The following is a 19,619-nucleotide window of genomic DNA, read 5'->3' on the forward strand; positions in this document are numbered from 1 at the left end:
CCTGGGAGTTTCCTCGTGATGCAGTTGGTTAAGGATCAGGCATTGTCACTGCTGTGGCAAGGGTTCGATCCCTGGTCCAGGAACTTCCACATGCCATGCGTGCAGCCAAAAAAAAAAAAAAAAAAAGTAATCTGATCTGTTGCTTGACTCTTAGAATTTATTTAATTTTTTCTTGAGATCAATTCTGTGATTTTAGGTATATTATCAAATTGAACACCTAACATGAGCTGGGTCTGACTGTTTCAATCACTTATTTGACTTAGCTGTCGTTTCACCTGCTCTTCCTCATCCCGACAGAATCTGTACCGAAAAGATGGCCTGAACTCCCTGCCCACTGGCTATAGGCTTCCAGGCGACACTCCTCACTTCAAACATAATAAGGACATCCGATATATGAGCAGCTATGTGAGTGGTTAAGATGGGGCGTGAAGTGGGAGGGGGGCGCTAGTATTTACTAATAGCCTATTCTAATCCCCCTAATCAGCCCCTGAAGTTCCAACATGATAGATGATGTGAGCAGGGGCACTGTGGCAATGGCCTGCTGCTGCATTTTGGCAGGGTCTGCGTCCAGTAGGTTAGCATAGGACTTTCATGGCGTTGCATCTCATTACCCAGTTACCTTGGCTCTGGGCTCGTGGCTGACATGATGCCTCTACCTTGGCCTTAGCGCAGAAGCATCCCAAACCATCCCAAGCCATATACTGGAAATGCAACTTTATACATTGCTGTGTGGCATAGTCTTATCTTCCTTCTGCAACATTTCAATGCAGAAGCTACAACATCAGTGGACTGGGAGTCTGGGGTCAGTGGATGCAAACTATTGCTTTTAGAGTGGATAAGCAATGATATCCTGCTGTATAACACAGGCAGCTATGTCCAGTCCCTTGTGATGGAACATGATGGAGGATAATGTGAGAAAAAAATGTGTATATATGTATGTATGACTGGTTCACTTTGCTAGAAAATTGACAGAACACTGTAAATCAACTATAATGGAAAAAATAAAAATTATTATAAGAAAAAAAAAAGAAGATATGACATCACTGTGTGTTCCTTTGAAAAGAAAGGCTCTGTACTTGTCTCACTGCTTACCCTCTGTTACCTGTTTCATAGAAAACTCAGAGAGGTAGTCAGGCTCTCCTGATCTGTAGCTTGCCCAGGCATTAGCTTTCTCACTGTGTCAGTTGGGACTTGATGAACAAGGTCTGGAGAAGTGTTGGCTATCCCAGTGACTCTGGCCTCTGGCCGTGCCCATAGACTAGCCATCAGCTGACGAATAAGCTTTTCCTTCCGTGTTGCCCTCCAGAGTCCTAGGAATCAAACCTCCTGACCAATGCTCAATGTTAATTATTGGGCCAATGCCCAATAATTCCAAATCAGAGTCACGGGTTTAATCCTCTAACATCATTTAAAAAAATTTTTTTTTTAATCAGGGTATAGTTGACTTACAATGCTGTGTAAGTTGCTGGTGTACAGCAATGTGAATCAGTTATACATATATATATACATATATCCATTCCTTTTCAGACTCTTTTCCCATAGAGGTCACTACAGAGTATTGAGTAGATTTCACTGTGCTATACAGCACGTTACTCATCTGTTCGATATACAGTAGTATCTATCATTTTTTCATAGTCTATAAAGTCATTCATCAATCAGTCTTCTAAAGACTCTCTTGTTTCAGATTTGCATTTCTTAATTTCCTAGCCATATTGGGACTAAAAATACAGGTTTTTCCCACATTTTGCATACCTGCTTACAAACAGATTTAAGTTAGGCAACTCTGCATGGTTTTCCTTTCTGGACCTGGCTTTATTAGCCAATAAGATAATTTTTAAGACTCAGATTATTATAGAAATTTTGTCCATGACTTTTTTTTTTTCATACTTAATGCTTAGGGAGTAATTTTCAAATGAAAGTGACAGCTCTCTTCCATCTGAGATGTGTGATACTCCCCTTTGTTCACCCAGCAGTGATCTTCTTACTTTGCTTTTGCAGTTCAAGTACAAAGAAGTTTATGAACACTTCAAGGCAAATGGGTATACACTTGGACCCAAAGACGTACCATTTGTCCATGTCCGGAGGGTCAACAATGTTACCAGTGAGGTACTGTGAATGTTAATTCTGTGGAGGAGTTTCAAAGACCGTGGCTTAGTTTGAAACACACTAAGAATTAATTGTATTTCAGCCATTAACTCACACATCAGCAAGGAGTAAGGGAATCCTCTTTGTTGGTGTCATTTGGACACTGGTATCCCTTGGCATTGTTTTTTATATTTGGTAATGCCATTTAGAGACCCCTGATCCATAGATATTAATGCAAATTAATTCCTTCTTTTGACATTTGTATTTAAAAATCTTTAGTAAGGTTGCATATTAGTCTGATTCATAAATCTGGTTTTATATATAGAATATGTGTTTGGGAGTTCCCGTCATGGTGCAGCGGAAACAAATCTGACTAGTATCCATGAGGACGTGGGTTCAATCCCTGGCTTCGCTCAGTGGGTTGGGGATCTGGCATTGGCATAGGTTGCAGGCGCCTGCTCAGATCCCACATTACTGTGGCTGTGGCTGGCAGCTGTAGCTCAGATTCGACCCCTAGCCTGGGAACTTCCATATGCTGCAGTGTGGCCCTAAAAGGCAAAAAAAAAAAAAAAAAAAAATTAGCTCGAATATCTAATCCTACTATCCAACCATCTGATTGAAAATGGGAGACTTTGTCCTCAAAATTCTTCACCTAAATGAAATAAATACCATTTTCTATTTCCCCCTTATTTCAATCATTTTCTGTATCCTTAATCTCTTTTCTCATGGCTCTTTAAAGACTATTGATCAGTGTACAGATAGATGCCCTCATCATCCTATACTAAACACATGAAATGATTTTTCTCCAATGTAGAGACTGTATCGACAGTTGTACCACAAACTGAAAGACAAGATCCACACAACTCCAGACACACCTGAAATCCGCCAAGTCAAGAAGACACAAGAGGCTGTCAGTGAGGTGGGTATTTTCTTAGGAGAGGGGGAAGGCCATGGAACCCAGGGATGAATGTCACTCATTTAGTCTCTAATCCATGTGTTTATGGGCATTATCTTCCCCTGCAGTTGATTTACAAGTCAGACTTCTTCAAGATGCAAGGACACATGATCTCGATGCCGTACACACCCCACGTGCTCCATTGCCGCTACGTGGGAGACATCACCAGTGATGTAAGCTTCTTGTAGGGTTCTTTCTGGAAGTCTTGCCAAAAGGCAGGCTTGCTTTCAGCATGTAAGCCAGTCTTTGAACTGTCTTTTGCATGGAGTACTTCAAAACTGAGTGTACAACTTGAAGGTAAAATAGTATGGAAAGAGGACCTCACATTCTTCCTGCTGGGAAGAGTAGTAAGAGGACCACTTGAGAAATACAAGAATTGCTGACCACTACTCTGCATTGAACATCAAATCATTACCACCCCTCATTCCGGTCCTCTCTCCCAGATCATGCTGAATATCTTTCTTCCACCTAGCCTGTTCACACGCCCTTTAGAAGCATCCTACTGTCTTCTTCTTCTCCTTGAGTGGTTCCTTCTCCCAAAAGACCACTGCATTTAATCTGTGCTTTTCTCCCATCAATATAACAATGAAATAATAGCTCTGTCCCCTCCTCAGTTCTGGTTAGTGATGTAAATCTTAAAACCCTATGATTAACTTGAGTGCAAGCAAACTCAGAGTCCAGGGTGGATGGACTGAATGAAAATGAAAGCTCCATCAGTGAAGAAGTATCACTACACTATGTTTGTTCATGACCAGCTATACTTGTATGTTTGCGACACAGATTAAATACAAAGAGGACTTGCAGATCCTGAGGGGACTGGGCTGCTTCCTATACGACACTCCCGACATGGTCCGCTCCCGACACCTGCGGAAGCTCTGGGTAAGCACACACCATCCTGATGCCAGCTGCTCCTGCACAGCTTCAAGGGGCTGGGCAGAAAGATCCAAGTCCACAGCTTCTTTTAAGGGGAAATTTGCCATTAACCAATTGAGCAAGTCTTGTCCCACTTAAGATGATCTGGGCCTCCTGTGAAAGGCAGCGAGCTTAGTTAAATGATGATTGTTTGGGGTCCTGCCTCGGAAGACATCCAGGACACAGAGGGGCTCAGTGTGGCTGGCTCATACCAGCCATTTGAAAGACAGTGTGTGGCCGTGACATGCAATCCCTTCAGTGTTTAATCAGCTTGCATTTCCTTTGTTGGTTTTTTTAAGTCTAATTACCTGTACACTGATAATGCAAGGAAGATGCGAGACAAATACAAAGTGGTGCTTGACACTCCAGAATACAGAAAAGTGCAGGAGCTGAAGACACATCTGAGTGAGGTAAGTGAACCTGTCACCACAAGGTCCTCATTCCTCTAGCCAACTTTTTTGAGGTAATTATACGAGGCCAAAATCTCCCTTCTGCCTATAATTACAGAGGGGCCATCTTGTCTCAGCAGGTCAGTTGACCTCACATTGCCTCGGTTTACTCATTTTGTTCCTTTTTAAAAAGATGAGGATGTTGATACTGCCCTACCTATGACAAGGAGAGTTTACACAGTTTTATAGATGAGAGAATCCTTCTGTTGGAGTCCCCAAACTGAATTTGTTTCAGAGCTTTCCCTCTCATTAATTCCTGCCTTCAGGAACCCTGATTGTGGCAGTGCTATTTGAAAGGCCGTCAATGGCACCCAGCTCTGCTGCCCACTCAGGAAATTCCAAACGGCTTAGTTTCATTTTCATCCATCCCACCTGGCACTGAGGCTCCTGATCTGTTGAAGTTACTTGTGCGTAGATCTGATACTCTCACCTGTACTGGTCCCCAGAGCTCTGGCCACCATCTTATTTAACAGGTACCCATGTTTGCAGAAGACTGCATGTACTTTGTAAAGGTAGGGGCATCCTACAGATGCAAACAGTTGCTCTTATTAGAGGTCTCTGGGCCATTTTTATTCAACTCTCTGTCTTGTGGCCTCATCCATCAGACTTCGTCTAGCTATCAAGTCACTTCATCGACTCCCCATTCTCAATAACTCTGATGGTTACTGATTAGAACTCACTTCTGTTCTTAGACTTTAGAGATGCCCTGGCAAACCAGCGTTGTCATCAGTACAGGGGTTGTGCAGCCTCCTATATTCCTAGTGAGCTTCTACAGATGCTACATTGAGCCCATGCTTCCCTCTGTTATTTTGACAAGTGCTAGCACTTAAATAGGAATGCTTATGGGGTTTTTTTTTTTCCCCCTCAGTAAAGGTGCCTCTGCACTCTGGCTAAGTATCAGAATCATCTGTGAAGTATTTTAAAACTACCCTTGAGTGGTGTCCAACCCCAAGTCTCCCACTAGACTCTGATTCTCTATGTCTGGACACTTGCTTTAGCTCCTCCAGAGATGATTCTGATATTCAGCCAGGGTTGGAAGACAATAAAGCCATTAAAGTATCACATCTCTCCTCCAGCCACCAAATAATTAAAAATTGTTTGGTAACTTAAAGTGCTTATTGAAATGCTTTTACTTCTTTTAGATGTCTGGGTTAAGAATTGTATAAAACTTTAATTTCTCTTCTTCCCAGTTTCTACTGGGATTTTTTTTCATATTATGAATCAACACTGAGGAAGAATAGATATTTTTTAGTAGTGTCATTTCTCTCACCCTGGAGACACTGTAGAATGACCTAGGCTTGATAAAATACCAATCTAAGCTACTACCCTGAATTCAGAAGGTCTAGGGTAGAGCCTGCAAATCTGTTTTGAATAAGGCTTTGGGGGCTTTGTAGGATCAGGAAAGTTTGGAAAACACCAGCTTAGTAAAAAGTTTGATGGCCAGCAGTTTAAGTTATTGACTTTTGAATTGTCTTTGAATTGTGCAGATTCTTGACATATATCTTTGTGGTGCTAGGAAGCAGAGATGTTGTCTCAAGGAGCATAAGCTATGAGTACCTAAGTACAGGAGAAATAAACTTCAAAGGGGATTATAGAAGTAGCATGGGAGAGTTGTGTCTTAGTTTCAGATTTATTTTCAATTTGTTGAGTGACCTTGCCTAATTTTCAATGTCAGCACCGCAATTTCCTGAGCTATGAAACTGGACTAGATAATGATTTGGGTTTCTTTTAATGGTAACATTCTGTGAATTTGTCAGTTTGATTTATTCAAATTTAGCCTTGAAGAAAGGTAAACTTCCATTTCATTTCTCTCCTTCCTTTCAGTAGTAATACCCAAAGAGCCCCAAGCAGATGAGCTGTATTTTATTTCAATTTGCACTTGTATGTAACTTAGATGTAAAAGAAACAGACATGTACATATAGGTGTATATACATGTTATTTATTTCCTATGCTTTATCTGTTCAACTAGCATCATTTTTGCCCATGACTAGAATTTCTTTGTTATCCATTTAGACTTTATATTAAATACCTCAATATTTATTAGCAGACTATTATTTTTCAGATCTTTTTAAAAATATTTTTATTGTAGTTGATTTATGTATTTTTCAGATCTTTTATTTAGGTACAAAATGATGAAAGAATAATAGAGCTGAGCTCCTGCATTCCATGGGCTCATAATCTCTGAGAAGAAATGAACATCAGCATGATAAATGGTGCCCTATAGAAATAATCAAGACAGTATAGACTCCAGGAGCTCTCCAGGCAGAGAAGAGGGGGGAAGAAAATTCTAGGTGGAAAGGATAGTATGTGAAATTGGCTGTAATGAGTTATGGAAACTGGGATGGTTTCTATATCCCATGGGGAGTGTGGAAAACTGTTAGGAAATGAGACAGAGACAGGATAGAAGAAGCCAGGTTACAAAGACTCGTGGGTGCTCTCTTAATGATCTTGGAATTGATGAAAAGAAAATGAAGAATTATGATCTGAGCTTTAAGATCTAATTAGATCTGAACTTTGAGGAGAAAAAAATCTCTTTCTCAGTCTTCTGAAAGATGGATACGTCACGTGAAATATTCAGTAAAGGATTTGGGAAGGTGGTTTAGAGGTTCTTAAGGATGTATAGAAAGAACAGTATAGGATGCTGAATTAGGGCTGTGGCTGTAGGAAAGTGGAAGAAGGTCAGATTTAAGGACTATCAAGGAGTTAGGAGCCCAGGATTCAGGACCGTTTTGATGTGGGAATGAGGGAAAAGGGGTCTAGGATAACTCCCCAAGTTTCTGGCCTGAGCGACTGGGAGATCCAGGAGCCATTTAGCAAAATAGAAGAAGCAGCATATTTGGGCTGGAGATGGGAGTGATACAAAGAATTCTACATGGAACATAATAAGTCACCCAAGTTTGGGATGCTGTTGAAAATTAAAGTCTAGAGCTCAGGAAAGACACTGGATATATAAATTAGGAAGCAATCAATCTCAAACTGATGGCTGAGGCCCTGGGTACAGATTAAGTTACCAAGGGCATACAGGCTGTAAGGGGCCAACCCTTAAGTCCAGCTGACAGCAGCCTTTAGGGGTGTGCCGAACCACAGCAGAAAGCTGAGGAGTGCCTAGGGAGGTGGGGAGCCCCCCAGGGGATACTGATGGAAAGGAAGGCAGAGAACGGAGTTCAGGAATGAAGCTGCTGAGCAGTTACAGTTGCTAAGATAAGCATTCCAGCATTCGGCAGTTGTAATGTTTGTGGGTAGTCTTAATGAGAGTGACTTCACTGGAGTGGTTGGGTGGGAGCCAATTAGTGTCTTGAGAAATTTATCAAAAGAGAGAAGAGGGAGAAAAAACATGTAATCTGCTTGGTTGTGAAAGAAAGGAACAAGGCTGTTGGCAGAAGTTGGAAAAGGCTTACTGAAGGAGAGGGCTAGAAAATCACGAGTGTGGTAGATGTAGAGGAAGGGGATAATTATGGGAACAGAGTCCTAGAAGAGACAGGTGAGAAGAGACCAAGAACACAGCAGGAGGCTTGAAAACTTGGACAGGCTGCAGAATGTTTCTTTTCTCTTTCTTTCTTTCTTTCTTTCTTTCTTTCTTTCTTTCTTTCTTTCTTTCTTTCTTTCTTTCTTTCTTTCTTTCTCTCTCTCTCTCTCTCTCTCTCTCTCTCTCTCTCTCTCTCTCTCTCTCTCTTTCTTTCTTTCTTTCTTTCTTTCTTTCTCTTTTCCACACCTGTGACACATGGAAGATGTGGATGTTCCCAGGCCAGGGATGGAAACTGCACCACAGCAGTGATGATGCTGGGCCCCTAACCACTAAGGCTAAGAAGGAATTCCTGCAGAATGTTGCTTATTTTTATACAAGGGATGGGGGAGAAGAGCTAGGGAGGTAAATATATTATTGGGTTCTTGGACAGAAATAATTGGACTGAGGTTGTCACAGTGGGAGGGCCCCTGACTGCTTTCGCTATGAAATAAGCAACAGAGGCGTCTGCAGAGCACAGAGCGTGTCAGTGAAGCAGAAATAACAGCCGTGACTGTTTCGCGTGCAGCTGGTGTACAGAGCGGCAGGCAAGAAGCAGAAGTCCATCTTCACCTCAGTTCCAGATACTCCTGACCTTTTAAGAGCAAAGCGAGGACAGAAGCTTCAGAGTCAGGTAATGTTCTTAAGTGAAGATGCCTAAACCTGCCATGCCGGCATCTCAGGAGTTGGCTCTGTGTGCCTGACCACTAGTGGCCAGTAGTGGACTCTCGCCCTTGGTTGACTGTAATGCAGCCTCAGACCTGTTAACTTCAAGAAGCTGTTTCCTCTGGGGCCGTCTTGAGTATGGTTATGTTTTCCATGAGCAGGTAATACCGTGTCTTCTTTTCTAAGTTCTATATATCTTTAGTCATGGAGTGAGTGGTCTGTGGACTCCAGGTAGGCAAAATAAAATTTTTGATTCATTTGGTAGGACCTCTTTATTGTCCACAGACAATTGAAACCACAGGTCATGCATTCAGGCACAAATGGGGAACAATATGTTGAGAACTCTATCAGAATCCTCTCATTCTTCTCTCAGCTTTTTCTATCACATGGATTTAGACTCAGCAGTAAGAATGTTCGTTAACCAGAGTGTATATATGTGTTTGCTAATGTGAGACACAGAAACAAACGCAAATAACAGACAAAACAGGACAATAACAAGTAAACACCGCTCTCCCACTTTAGGGTTAGAAATGAATAGAGGACTGAATACTAAATAAGAGGTGTGTTATCTCCTCAATATCTGATCCCTCTTCTACTATTTAGTATCTGTATGTTGAACTTGCCACCAAAGAGAGACCCCATCATCACGCTGGAAACCAGACCACAGCCTTGAAGCATGCTAGAGACGTGAAGGACATGGTCAGCGAGGTGAGTTGGGAATCTGGCACCAAGGCAGTGTCCACTTGCTGCCTCCGATCGGACAGCTCATTTCTGTAAGTTGTGCTCCGCAGCGTCAAGACCCAGAAGGCAGAGCTCTTCTCTTTGTGATTGTGATCTGTTGCATCCCTCAGCTGAATCTGTGACACGGTTATGAACTGGGATGTATGAGAACACTTGCACTTAAATTTCTCTCTTTTCTGTCTTTATCTCTTAGAAAAAGTACAAGGTTCAGTATGAAAAGATGAAAGACAAGTACACCCCAGTTCCAGATACACCGATCCTCATCCGAGCCAAGAAGGCTTACTGGAATGCCAGTGATGTACGCATCCCTCCCTTCCTTCTTCTGTTGTGATAGGGCAGCTGCAGTGGAAATATCTAAGAAGCATAAGATATTACATTCATATCCCTAATCCAAAGTATGCAACATGGATCAGGAGAAAAAGCAAAAACACAAAAGCCAAACAGGCACAGACAGTACCATTTGGGAAAGTCATTAAGAATAATGCTGAGAGATGCTAAAAGCCTACAGCTTTTCTCATTGCTCTTCTGAGTAAAAATATGACCCTAACTTGTCATTCTTTGGTAGCAGTCCCTAAGGTCGCTTGATGACGAGTTGTTACTTATCCATAAAATGATCTTGGAGCCCACCAAACATGGTTTCAAATCCTGATGCTCTTGCTTGCCTGCTGTATGATTGTACATCTTTTTTAAATCTTTCGGAGATTCTGTTTTCTAATATGTAGAATGAGGGTAAGGATTGTGATAACTAAAACAAGATAACAGATGTATGTTTCTGGCATGGTGCTGGACATTTCAGAAAATGTCTCCTCTGTTCTCTAGATCATCTAAATCATGAGAATGGCATGTCTGTTAGAATTAGGAGGGACAGGCTTTCATTTCCCATATGATCAAGGACAAGACTGCCTTTCAATGGTAATGAGATTATCTGTTAATGAAGATAGGAGATTAATCAATCTTGGATAGATGGCCAGTCCTTACTAGTTTCGTCTCAGAGCCCAGCTGTGAACCAAAATCTCCAGAAGACTGGACACGTTAGGACTTAAACCCAGCCAAAATCTCAAGCAACCCATCACCCCTCAATTTAGCAACATAGTTCTAGGATTTCAAAGCATCTTAAGTAATTAGAGTGATTCCTAGACAGATACGTGAAAGGGTACAGCAAGTTGGAATATTATATCAGTTCCGTAATTTTGTCAGAAATTGTCATTTGCAGCTGAAAGGCCTCTGCTAGTTGGAAAAAGACCATGCCTGTTTGCTTAAAATATAAACTGAGAAAATTTTATGCTGCCCTCAAAATCTATCCACTAGGGTATTTTTTGTCATCTGCGACATCCCGTCTTTATCACTTCAAGGTTACTGTCGAATGTTAATTTGAACCAAGCTTCCACTGTATCATCACCCTCCAGGGATGTCCACACAGTAGAATTGGCCCTGGGAGCTCATTATTCCCCATTGGACAGGGCTTTGTCAGTACCGATACTGGTAACGCTAATCTTTGAAATAGTCCAAGGTAACAAGGGTGGCATATGGCATTGAGTTCAGCTCATCTACCTTGACTATCCCCACAAGTAGAGCTAAGCAACCTTAGGAGATTATCCACCTGAAAATCAAAGCACAGTAATTCCCATCGTGGCTCAGGAGTATCGAATTCAACTAGTATCCATGAGGACGTGGGTTTGATCCCTGGCCTCGCTCAGTGGGTTAGGTGTCTGGCATTGCCTCGAGCTGTGGTGTAGGTCACCGACATGGCTCGGATCTGGCATTGCTGTGGCTGTGGCATAGGCTGGGCAGTTGTAGCTCCAATTTAACCCATAATCAGGGAATTTCCATATGCCATGGGTTCGGTCCTAAAAGGACGAAAAAAAGAAAAAGAGAATCAAATTATCCTTCACTTTGGGTGGCTCAGCTACCCAAAAAGAAAAGATCTGAGGTTGAAAACAGATTGATTGCTCAGCGTAGTCATCTTGCATATATAAAATGAATCTTCTTTGAAATTTTTAGGTTAAAGTCAGAGCTATTGCTCTTGAAATACCATGGAGATAAAGATTATAGTGATAAAAATTTCAGGACTGCTCCATGGAGAAGGAATTTTAATACCAGGAGTTAGAAACTAAATCTTTCTCCTTTTTCCATGAATGTTAGTATGTCTTGGGCTCACCGAAGTTATCCTTTTTCCTTTTCTTCTTCCAAATGAGCTTCTTGTTTGCTTGTTTTATTACAATAGTTTAAGATTTACAAAAAAGTTGCAGTGATAGAACAGAGAATTCCCATACAACCTATAACCAGTGTTCCTATTGTCAACATCCTACATTAACATGGGATGTTTGTCACAAACCAATACTGATACGTTATTATTAACTAATCTCCATATTTTACCCAGGTTTCCCTCATTTTTCTCCTACTGCCCTTCTTTCTCGTCCAGGATGTGAAATGAGCTGTTTTTATTTATTTTTTTCTTTCTTTCCCTTTTTCCTTTTTCGGTTGCATCCACGGCATGCAGAAATTCCCAAGCCAGGGGTGTAACTCACACCACAGCGGCAACCCAAGCTGCTGCAGTGACAATGCTGGATCCTTAACCTGCTAAGCCACCAGGGAACTCCCTGAAATGAGCTATTTAAATCTCTCCTAAATTTATTCAAGAGAAAACATAAGGGATAAGGACTCAAGAGAGTTGAGGTTAAAAGAGCTCAATTATTTAACTCGGTAGTTTTTCATAATCCATGTGCTTTTTCTTGCTCCAGCTACGCTATAAAGAAACATTTCAAAAGACCAAAGGGAAATATCACACGGTGAAGGATGCCCTGGACATCGTTTATCACCGCAAAGTCACAGACCACATCAGTAAGGTACGTCCTTACCTGTTTCTACTTGTGTTGGGCTCAAAAACCCACCATCACTTTTAAAAGTATCCCCCTTTCCTAAAACCCTCTAGAAACAAGGAGACTTTTTTACATTAACTTTGGGTAAGACATTGAAGCCGTCTTGGTGCTTTCACCACAGATAAAATACAAGGAAAACTACATGAGCCAGCTGGGAATCTGGAGGTCCATTCCTGACCGCCCAGAGCATTTCCATCATCGGGCCGTCACTGATGCAGTCAGCGATGTAAGTCTTAAAATCTGCTTTCACATGTGAGCTCATATACCCACATGACTTACAAAATCAAACACCACATAAATACCGATTAAACACTTGCCAAAATGTTAGCTCTTTTGTATGGATGTTGAAGTCATAATACTCATTGCTAAATAAGTGAGCTTCAATGTGGAAGAGAGAAAAATGTACTCAAATTTATAAACCTAATTTTTCTTTAAATATGTTACATCACATTACATGACTGAAACGGATATACCTCATCTAAGCAATAACCTATTTTTTCGCTTTTTGCTTTTTTAGGGCTGCACCCACAGCATATGGAGGTTCCCAGGCCAGGGGTCGAATTGGAGCTACAGCTGCCAGCCTACCCCACAGCCACAGCAGGGCAGGATCCAAGGCAGGTCTGTGACCTACACCACAGCTCATGGCAACGCCAGATCCTTAACCACTGAGTGAGGCTGTGGATGGAACCTGTGTCGTCATGGATTCATTTCCGCTGTGCCACAACGGGAACTCCAAGCAAGAACCTATTTTTGATCAATGAAAAAGATGACTTAATGAAGCAATTAAGACACATAACAGTGCTCATTTAGAAAGAAAGTTCAGCTCTCTCAATGAAAATCCAGCTGCTGAGCTAATGATACACTCCCCAGGAAAGCATGCCTATTAAATTTAAATTGCTATTAAAATGAAAATTTACCATTGCTATTAAAATGAAAATGTCCATACATAATACAATATACCATAAAGTGAGCAGACATCAGTATAATTGAAAACTTCTCATAAGTAATTGTTTTGATATTTTGATTATTCCATAGACCTCAGTGGTCAGAGCTTCTGTATGTTCCATTTGTCTTGATCCCAACCTACTGTGCCTTGGAGACAGGTTCTTAAAACTGGATGATGTTCTTGACATTCTTCTCCCAGGTGAAATATAAAGAAGATCTGACCTGGCTCAAAGGCATTGGTTGCTATGCCTATGATACCCCCGACTTCACTCTGGCTGAAAAGAACAAGACTCTCTACAGCAAGGTATGTCTGCTCACCGATAATGGGCACAGCTAAGCACCATCCTCCAGGGCCCATAAAGAGAATTCATACTGAGGAAATTTCTTTTTGTTTTTCCATCCCTGTCCTTGCTCTAGACCCTAAAGTTGCAGCACATACTGCGTTATTCGTTGAAGTTAGGAATTTTTTTAGTACTGACCTCATTGACAGTAGTAATTATTTATTTGTATCACTGATATGAATTTGATAAAAGACCATCAGGTCAGTTCCTCATGGCTCTTCCAGAATTTCCTCCCTATTAATATGTCTCTGGGTGATTTGATATGGTAACAAATATGAAGTCAGATTACTTTAATCCACAAACTTGGTATGAGATTTGAAAGCAAATAACTTTGTTTTTATGGCCTCATTGTCCTATTTACAAAATAAAGCAGTCAATTAGCTTCCTTTGAGTTCTAAAGTAAGAGCCAGCAAACTTTTTCAAAAGGTGCCAGACAGTTAATAACTGAGACCGTTTTTTTTGTTTTTGTTTTTTTTTTTTTTTTGTGGACCACATTCATTCTGTCATGTATTCTTTGTGACAATCCCTTAAAATTAAAAAAAAAAAAATCTGGATTCAGGGGACTGTTTAAAAGCAGGTAGTGGTCTAGATGCTAGCATATCCCTACTCTAAAGTATTATGATTATCTGATTAATTACTGAAAAACTATTTCAAATTAATGTACTAAAAACTGCCTTCAAGGGCAGATGGAAATACCTTCAAAGTTAAATAATAATCACTATAAATATTGAAACAAAGAATAAGCTTGTTTGGATTTTGGTCCAATATGGAAAATAGACCTATTTGACATCCAGCCAGTGAAAGTGTATATTCAGGGGGCTAGTTTTCAATACACTGAGATGGGTGAACCCTTCATTGCCTTAGGAGTCAGGGTGTGTTCATTAATCCCTTGCTATCCCTCTGAATGAATTAATCAGAATTGTTTAAGATAAATGACATGTCTCATTCTTAAGATAATCACAGCCTGCTCTCACATGACCACATTCTGTTTTCTCTAGTATAAGTATAAAGAGGTATTTGAAAGAACGAAGTCAGATTTCAAGTATGAGGCTGACTGTCCAATCAACAGGCATTTCAAGTTTGCGACTCAACTGATGAATGAGGTATGTATGACCTGATCCAGTTAAACCTATCAAACAGTTCCCTTCAGAAGTCTATAATAAGTAAACATTTGATTAAAACCCAATACATAAAATGACAGGAAAGCCATTCTGTGTGTTGATTCAAGATAAGGATTTGGGAAGAATGTCACTATGTGATGGGCTCTGCCGAAGGCATGGATAAGAACAAGGGAAGGGACTGACCAGGGTGGAGTGAGGACCCCACAGCCAGCATGGCCTCTGCTTGCACTGGCACAGGGCAGCACAGCCTTTGGTTGATGAGAGCAAGGAACTAAAGGATTTTGTTGACTCTCAGCCGGGAACTCCCTTCAACAGGATTCTGTGAGGAGTCTGTTGGGAGACCCAGAAGTTCAAAGTTAATTTTAATATCCCTTACCACACCACAGCAGTGTCAGCCTTAACGGAGTAGTTGTGGTTCATACATTGAAATGTATGCCATTGTTACTCATCTGTTGGTACAGAGAAGTGTCCATTTGCATGCAAAATATTCCTTTGTCCTCTACCCAGCCTTTTCTGGAACTGTCTTTGCCAGAGTTTAAGTCAAATTTAGCATAAAATGATGCAAGCTATGAATTAACTACATTTGTATGGTTTTACATTTAATTTCCTCTCTTTGTATTTTCCACAGATTTATATAAATTCAAAAACAATGTCCAAAAATTAGTAAAATGTTTCTAACAATGAGAATATAGCCAATGGTATATTTATTCAATATATGTCTTTTTAAATTGTTTTTTATTGTTTTAAAATATGATTGAGTTTATTTTCAGTAGATTTCCAGGTGGGATGACTCTGAAGAATTACTCTCAGTAGCTTCCAAGGAAGACAGTCTTGATATATTTTGTTTCTATTTTTCTAATTCATGAAGGATTTTCCATGTCTCTTTTATAATCAAATAAATGAACTAGAATTTTATGACTATAAGAATTTGTCCATAAATAATGCTTTTTGACCCTTACAGCCTAAAGTGGTAAACCTATAGCTTATCAGTGCCTTATTTTAAGTACAATGTAAGATGTCAGAAAACCTAACCTTGCTAATGACATCCTATGTAAAGATGGAACATCTTTAGGCCCAAAATACTTTAATTGTGATGTCTTAATTGATCTAGCCAAGCCGCAGCCTTCCCCACACAGTCTTCCTTTGCTTAACTCTCTTGGCCTCCCTTGTTTCATTATCCTGGATGCTTTGGGAGCCCACCTCTAGGAAGGACCTATTCTGGCTGTCTGAAGTGTTTATCTTGGGACATTTCTGTATAGCCTTGAGGTTTTACTCTTGCTATAATTTGATATGATGTTTGAGCAGAAAAAATACAGAGCTGATTATGAGCAGCGGAAAGATAAATACCAGCTGGTAGTCGATGAGCCTAGACATCTGCTGGCTAAGATCGCAGGCGACCAAATCAGTCAGGTACTGTGATGGGGCCGCTGGACGGCCAAGCAGGACTGTGTCCTCGGTTTCTCATGAGATGTCGTCCTGTCTGCTGCAAGGATGTCATAGGTTCTGCCTATGATATTGGGATGTTCTGTTCTAAAGTATCTGTCTAGCCACCCAAAGAGCCCATGAGCTATTTGAGTGTGCCAGTCCATGCTCTGTGTCCTCATGTGTGCTGTGGTTGAAGATGAGATGCAAAGTGCGTCCTCCCAGCCTTCATTCTTGGGAGGGCCTGTGTGTCCACCACAGTTGTAAAGTGCAAACTAAAGTGCAAAAGCTGAAACAAAGAAACAGGTTAATGGAAAGAAAGAAGACAGAATTCTTTCCGGCGTTTTTCTACTCCCATGATGTTGACTTTTCTGTAAGGCAACCTGGAGGGCACTGTCTCTGTTATTCCCCATTCACAGGGCAGTCCAGGCAAATCACCCTGCTTGGCCTTGTGATGCATTGGTGTCTCCACCCATGTGTACGCTTGAGGACACAAAGTGTGCGCGCCTACATCTCTTCACTCAGAGGTGTTGGGATATAGAGCCTTGTTCTTTTCTGTCTTCACAAGTCTCTTTTGTGCTTCACTGCTCTTTGCATGAACAGAGAAAATATAAATCTAGTGCCAAGATGCTTCTGAAACAAGGATGTAATGAAATTCTGCGTCCAGATATGTTGACTGCCCTCTACAACACACACATGTGGAGCCAGGTAATGTCCGATGTGATGCAAGAAAGAGATTTAGAAGCCTCGGGGGGCATTCGCCTCTATGCTTTCCCAGATATCCTTGCCCTGCCCCCTGCCCAAGCTGGTTTCACCTGATAAAGCTGCATAAATATTCACTCACTGCAAATGAACTCCGTGTGGCCAGGTGCAATGACGCAGCAGCCATCATCTGTATGTCTAATGACACCTTTGCAATTCCTGGTAAGATTAACTGAGACTTTTCCAAATGTTGAAAAACTTTTTCAAATTGGTACAACATTAATTTATAATTTTCAGTATTTGTCCCAGAGAAACAGATTTCTTAGTGATTGAGGATATTAAGCGAATCTGACAGTGTTTAAAAGATCTGAATGTTTAATGTTTTCATCTAATGTTGCTCAATAATGATGACACTGTACCATTTTGGAGAGATGAGGACGGCAGTGCACGTTCATGGTCCCACTGGAGTTTGATGGTGAATTTGTTAGGTTATTTCCAGCACATCCATCCTCACACACACTCGTTAACAACACTGCTGATCACCTTGCCTTTCTACAACTGAAGCACATTCCACCGCCTTTCCATCCTACGTTGAAACGTAAACTTGAAGCAGCAAAAAGCAGTAATAACTGCTTAACTACCAAATACCATGTTGATAAAATGCCATCGTTCCCACACACAAAAGTTTTTAATCGATTTTTGGTGTTAGCAACTTGTTTTCACTTTAGTTTGATATCAGATTAGCATGTGAAATGAGGAGGATGAGGTCTTCCTACAAACATTCTGTTGGGCTGAACTTTTTCCTTTGTCCCCATATGATCATCAGATAGTTGTGCATGGAATTTTGCTGTGCTCTCCGTGGTGTCTATACTGCTTGAAACAGCTTATGTGCATGGAAAAAAAAAAAAAAAAGACGACTTGAAAATTTCAACAAAATGAATGTCTTTAAAAATAACTACTTGAAACTGTAGGTATTCACTTTTTTACATCTATTTCATCTTTGATATGGAAGCATACCGGAAGAGACCATATGTATTTGATGCAGTGTATTGTGAGTGAATCATTACTTGTCAGAGTCCAGAGAACATGGATCCAGTCCTGGCTCTGAGATTTACTCTACATGGGCTCTTAACTCAGTCTCCTAACTTCTCTGGGCCTCAGTTTCCACATGGATAAAATTATATGGAAAACATCATTTATTATTATTACTATTATTATTTGCTCACTCTATTATTACTATTGCCAACTAATACAGATTTATATTAAATATTTCCAGTTACAAAACCATGTCACCACACCCCACATCTATGGCTTATATAACAAGCCTGCTATATGCTGTGGGACTCTCTCAATAGGAAAACTAGAACCCCTGAAAGCCCTCCCTTTTACTTCAAGTTAACTTGTTCTCTTCCTCTACAATTTAGATCAAGTACAGGAAAAATTATGAAAAAACAAAGGACAAGTTTACCTCGGTTGTGGATACTCCGGAACATTTGCGTACTACAAAAGTCAACAAACAAATTAGTGATGTAAGTATAAGACATGCTGGATGGATTCTTGAACTTGGCAGCGGGGGGGAGGAGGGGGGAGGCGGGAAGCAATTTGCAAACACGGAGGTGCATTTTAGGTGGTCACAATGCTTGCAAGACTCCGCCCTTTAGTGGAAGGGAGGCAGGGACGCTACATGTCCCACAACGCTCAAGACTCTTCTTTTACAATCATTCCAACCAAATTGTCTACCACCTTGTTTTCAAGGCACTGGAACCTTAGCAGAAGGCATGAAAGCACTGTTGAGTTTATAGAGTCCTCTTTCCTTTACAGACACTCAATGATGATAACAAGAGCATTGCATTTATATCTCTACATTGCATCATGATGTAGATTGAGATGTATAATACTGTCTCTCTCTGCCTTATCTCTTTCAGATTCTGTATAAGTTGGAATACAACAAGGCTAAACCCAGAGGCTACACCACAATCCATGACACACCCATGTTGCTGCATGTCCGAAAAGTCAAAGATGAAGTCAGTGATGTAAGTTCCAGAATGATTTTGTAGCCCCTCTTGCCTTGGCCTCTTTCTAATGTGATATTTCTGACCCAGATCCACATAGTTATTCCTGAGTAACGATCACCCTAAAATATACTGGTTTCAGACAACAGTCATCCTTTTTTGCTCACCACTTTGGGAGCTGACTGGACCCAGCTGGGTGAATCCTTTCCTCCACGGGCTGCAGGCAGATGGTGGCAGCTCAGGGGCCAGGGCCTCGGGGATGGCTCACTCTCAGAGCTGGCACCTGTGACAGCTGGGCTGGGAGCTCATCTACTGTGTAGACAGGAACCCCTGCATGTGGCCATTCCACATGGTTTGGATGTCTCAGAGCAGAGTGGATGGGTTCAAGAGGCAGCAGCAGAAGCTTCCAGACCAGTTAAGGGCTACTCCTAAAATTGACAGAGTCACTTTTGCATTATTTTACTGAGCACAGTGCACACCCAGATTCAAGGTCACATTGTAGGAAAACATGTAGGGTAGGGGGACAGTGTTGAGACCATTTTGAAAAATGCAATGTGCTGTAAAGTCTATTAATACTCTATAATCTGGAGTTCCCGTCGTGGCGCAGTGGTTAACGAATCCGACTAGAAACCATGAGGTTGCGGGTTCGGTCCCTGCCCCTTGCTCAGTGGGTTAACGATCCGGTGTTGCCGTGAGCTGTGGTGTAGGTTGCAGATGTGGCTCGGATCCCGCGTTGCTGTGGCTCTGGCGTAGGCCGGTGGCTACAGCTCCGATTCGACCCCTAGCCTGGGAACCTCCATATGCCATGGGAGCGGCCCAAGAAATAGCAACAACAACAACAACAACAACAAAAAGACAAAAAAGACAAAAAAAAAAAATACTCTAT

The 19,619-nt window shown here is 41.2% G+C and overlaps 1 protein-coding gene across 50 annotated transcripts in view; it reads left to right on the forward strand.

Annotated features, from left to right (window-relative positions):
* The window catches only part of NEB (nebulin), a 216,065-nt gene that overhangs the window by 156,924 nt on the left and 39,522 nt on the right, over positions 1 to 19,619 (forward strand). For 39 of the 50 annotated variants that reach the window (XM_084998589.1, XM_084998593.1, XM_084998592.1 and 36 more), the window contains exons 114-129: positions 298 to 405; positions 1,999 to 2,106; positions 2,900 to 3,004; positions 3,109 to 3,213; positions 3,821 to 3,919; positions 4,252 to 4,362; positions 8,434 to 8,538; positions 9,174 to 9,278; positions 9,505 to 9,609; positions 12,053 to 12,157; positions 12,312 to 12,416; positions 13,335 to 13,439; positions 14,475 to 14,579; positions 15,903 to 16,007; positions 18,146 to 18,250; positions 18,647 to 18,754. In XM_084998589.1, coding sequence (XP_084854715.1) covers positions 298 to 405; positions 1,999 to 2,106; positions 2,900 to 3,004; positions 3,109 to 3,213; positions 3,821 to 3,919; positions 4,252 to 4,362; positions 8,434 to 8,538; positions 9,174 to 9,278; positions 9,505 to 9,609; positions 12,053 to 12,157; positions 12,312 to 12,416; positions 13,335 to 13,439; positions 14,475 to 14,579; positions 15,903 to 16,007; positions 18,146 to 18,250; positions 18,647 to 18,754 — 1,689 coding nt within the window. Of the gene's footprint in view, positions 1 to 297; positions 406 to 1,998; positions 2,107 to 2,899; positions 3,005 to 3,108; positions 3,214 to 3,820; positions 3,920 to 4,251; positions 4,363 to 8,433; positions 8,539 to 9,173; positions 9,279 to 9,504; positions 9,610 to 12,052; positions 12,158 to 12,311; positions 12,417 to 13,334; positions 13,440 to 14,474; positions 14,580 to 15,902; positions 16,008 to 16,622; positions 16,728 to 18,145; positions 18,251 to 18,646; positions 18,755 to 19,619 lie in introns of all 50 variants that reach the window. The other 11 variants (XM_084998590.1, XM_084998605.1, XM_084998604.1 and 8 more) reach the window with 1 other exon arrangement.

The sequence above is a fragment of the Sus scrofa genome, chromosome 15 (assembly GCF_054392235.1).
Source record: "Sus scrofa isolate SSC_HxYL_T2T_F1_AM1 chromosome 15, Sscrofa_HxYL_maternal_Yorkshire_Landrace_v2.0, whole genome shotgun sequence".
Lineage (NCBI taxonomy): Eukaryota > Metazoa > Chordata > Mammalia > Artiodactyla > Suidae > Sus > Sus scrofa.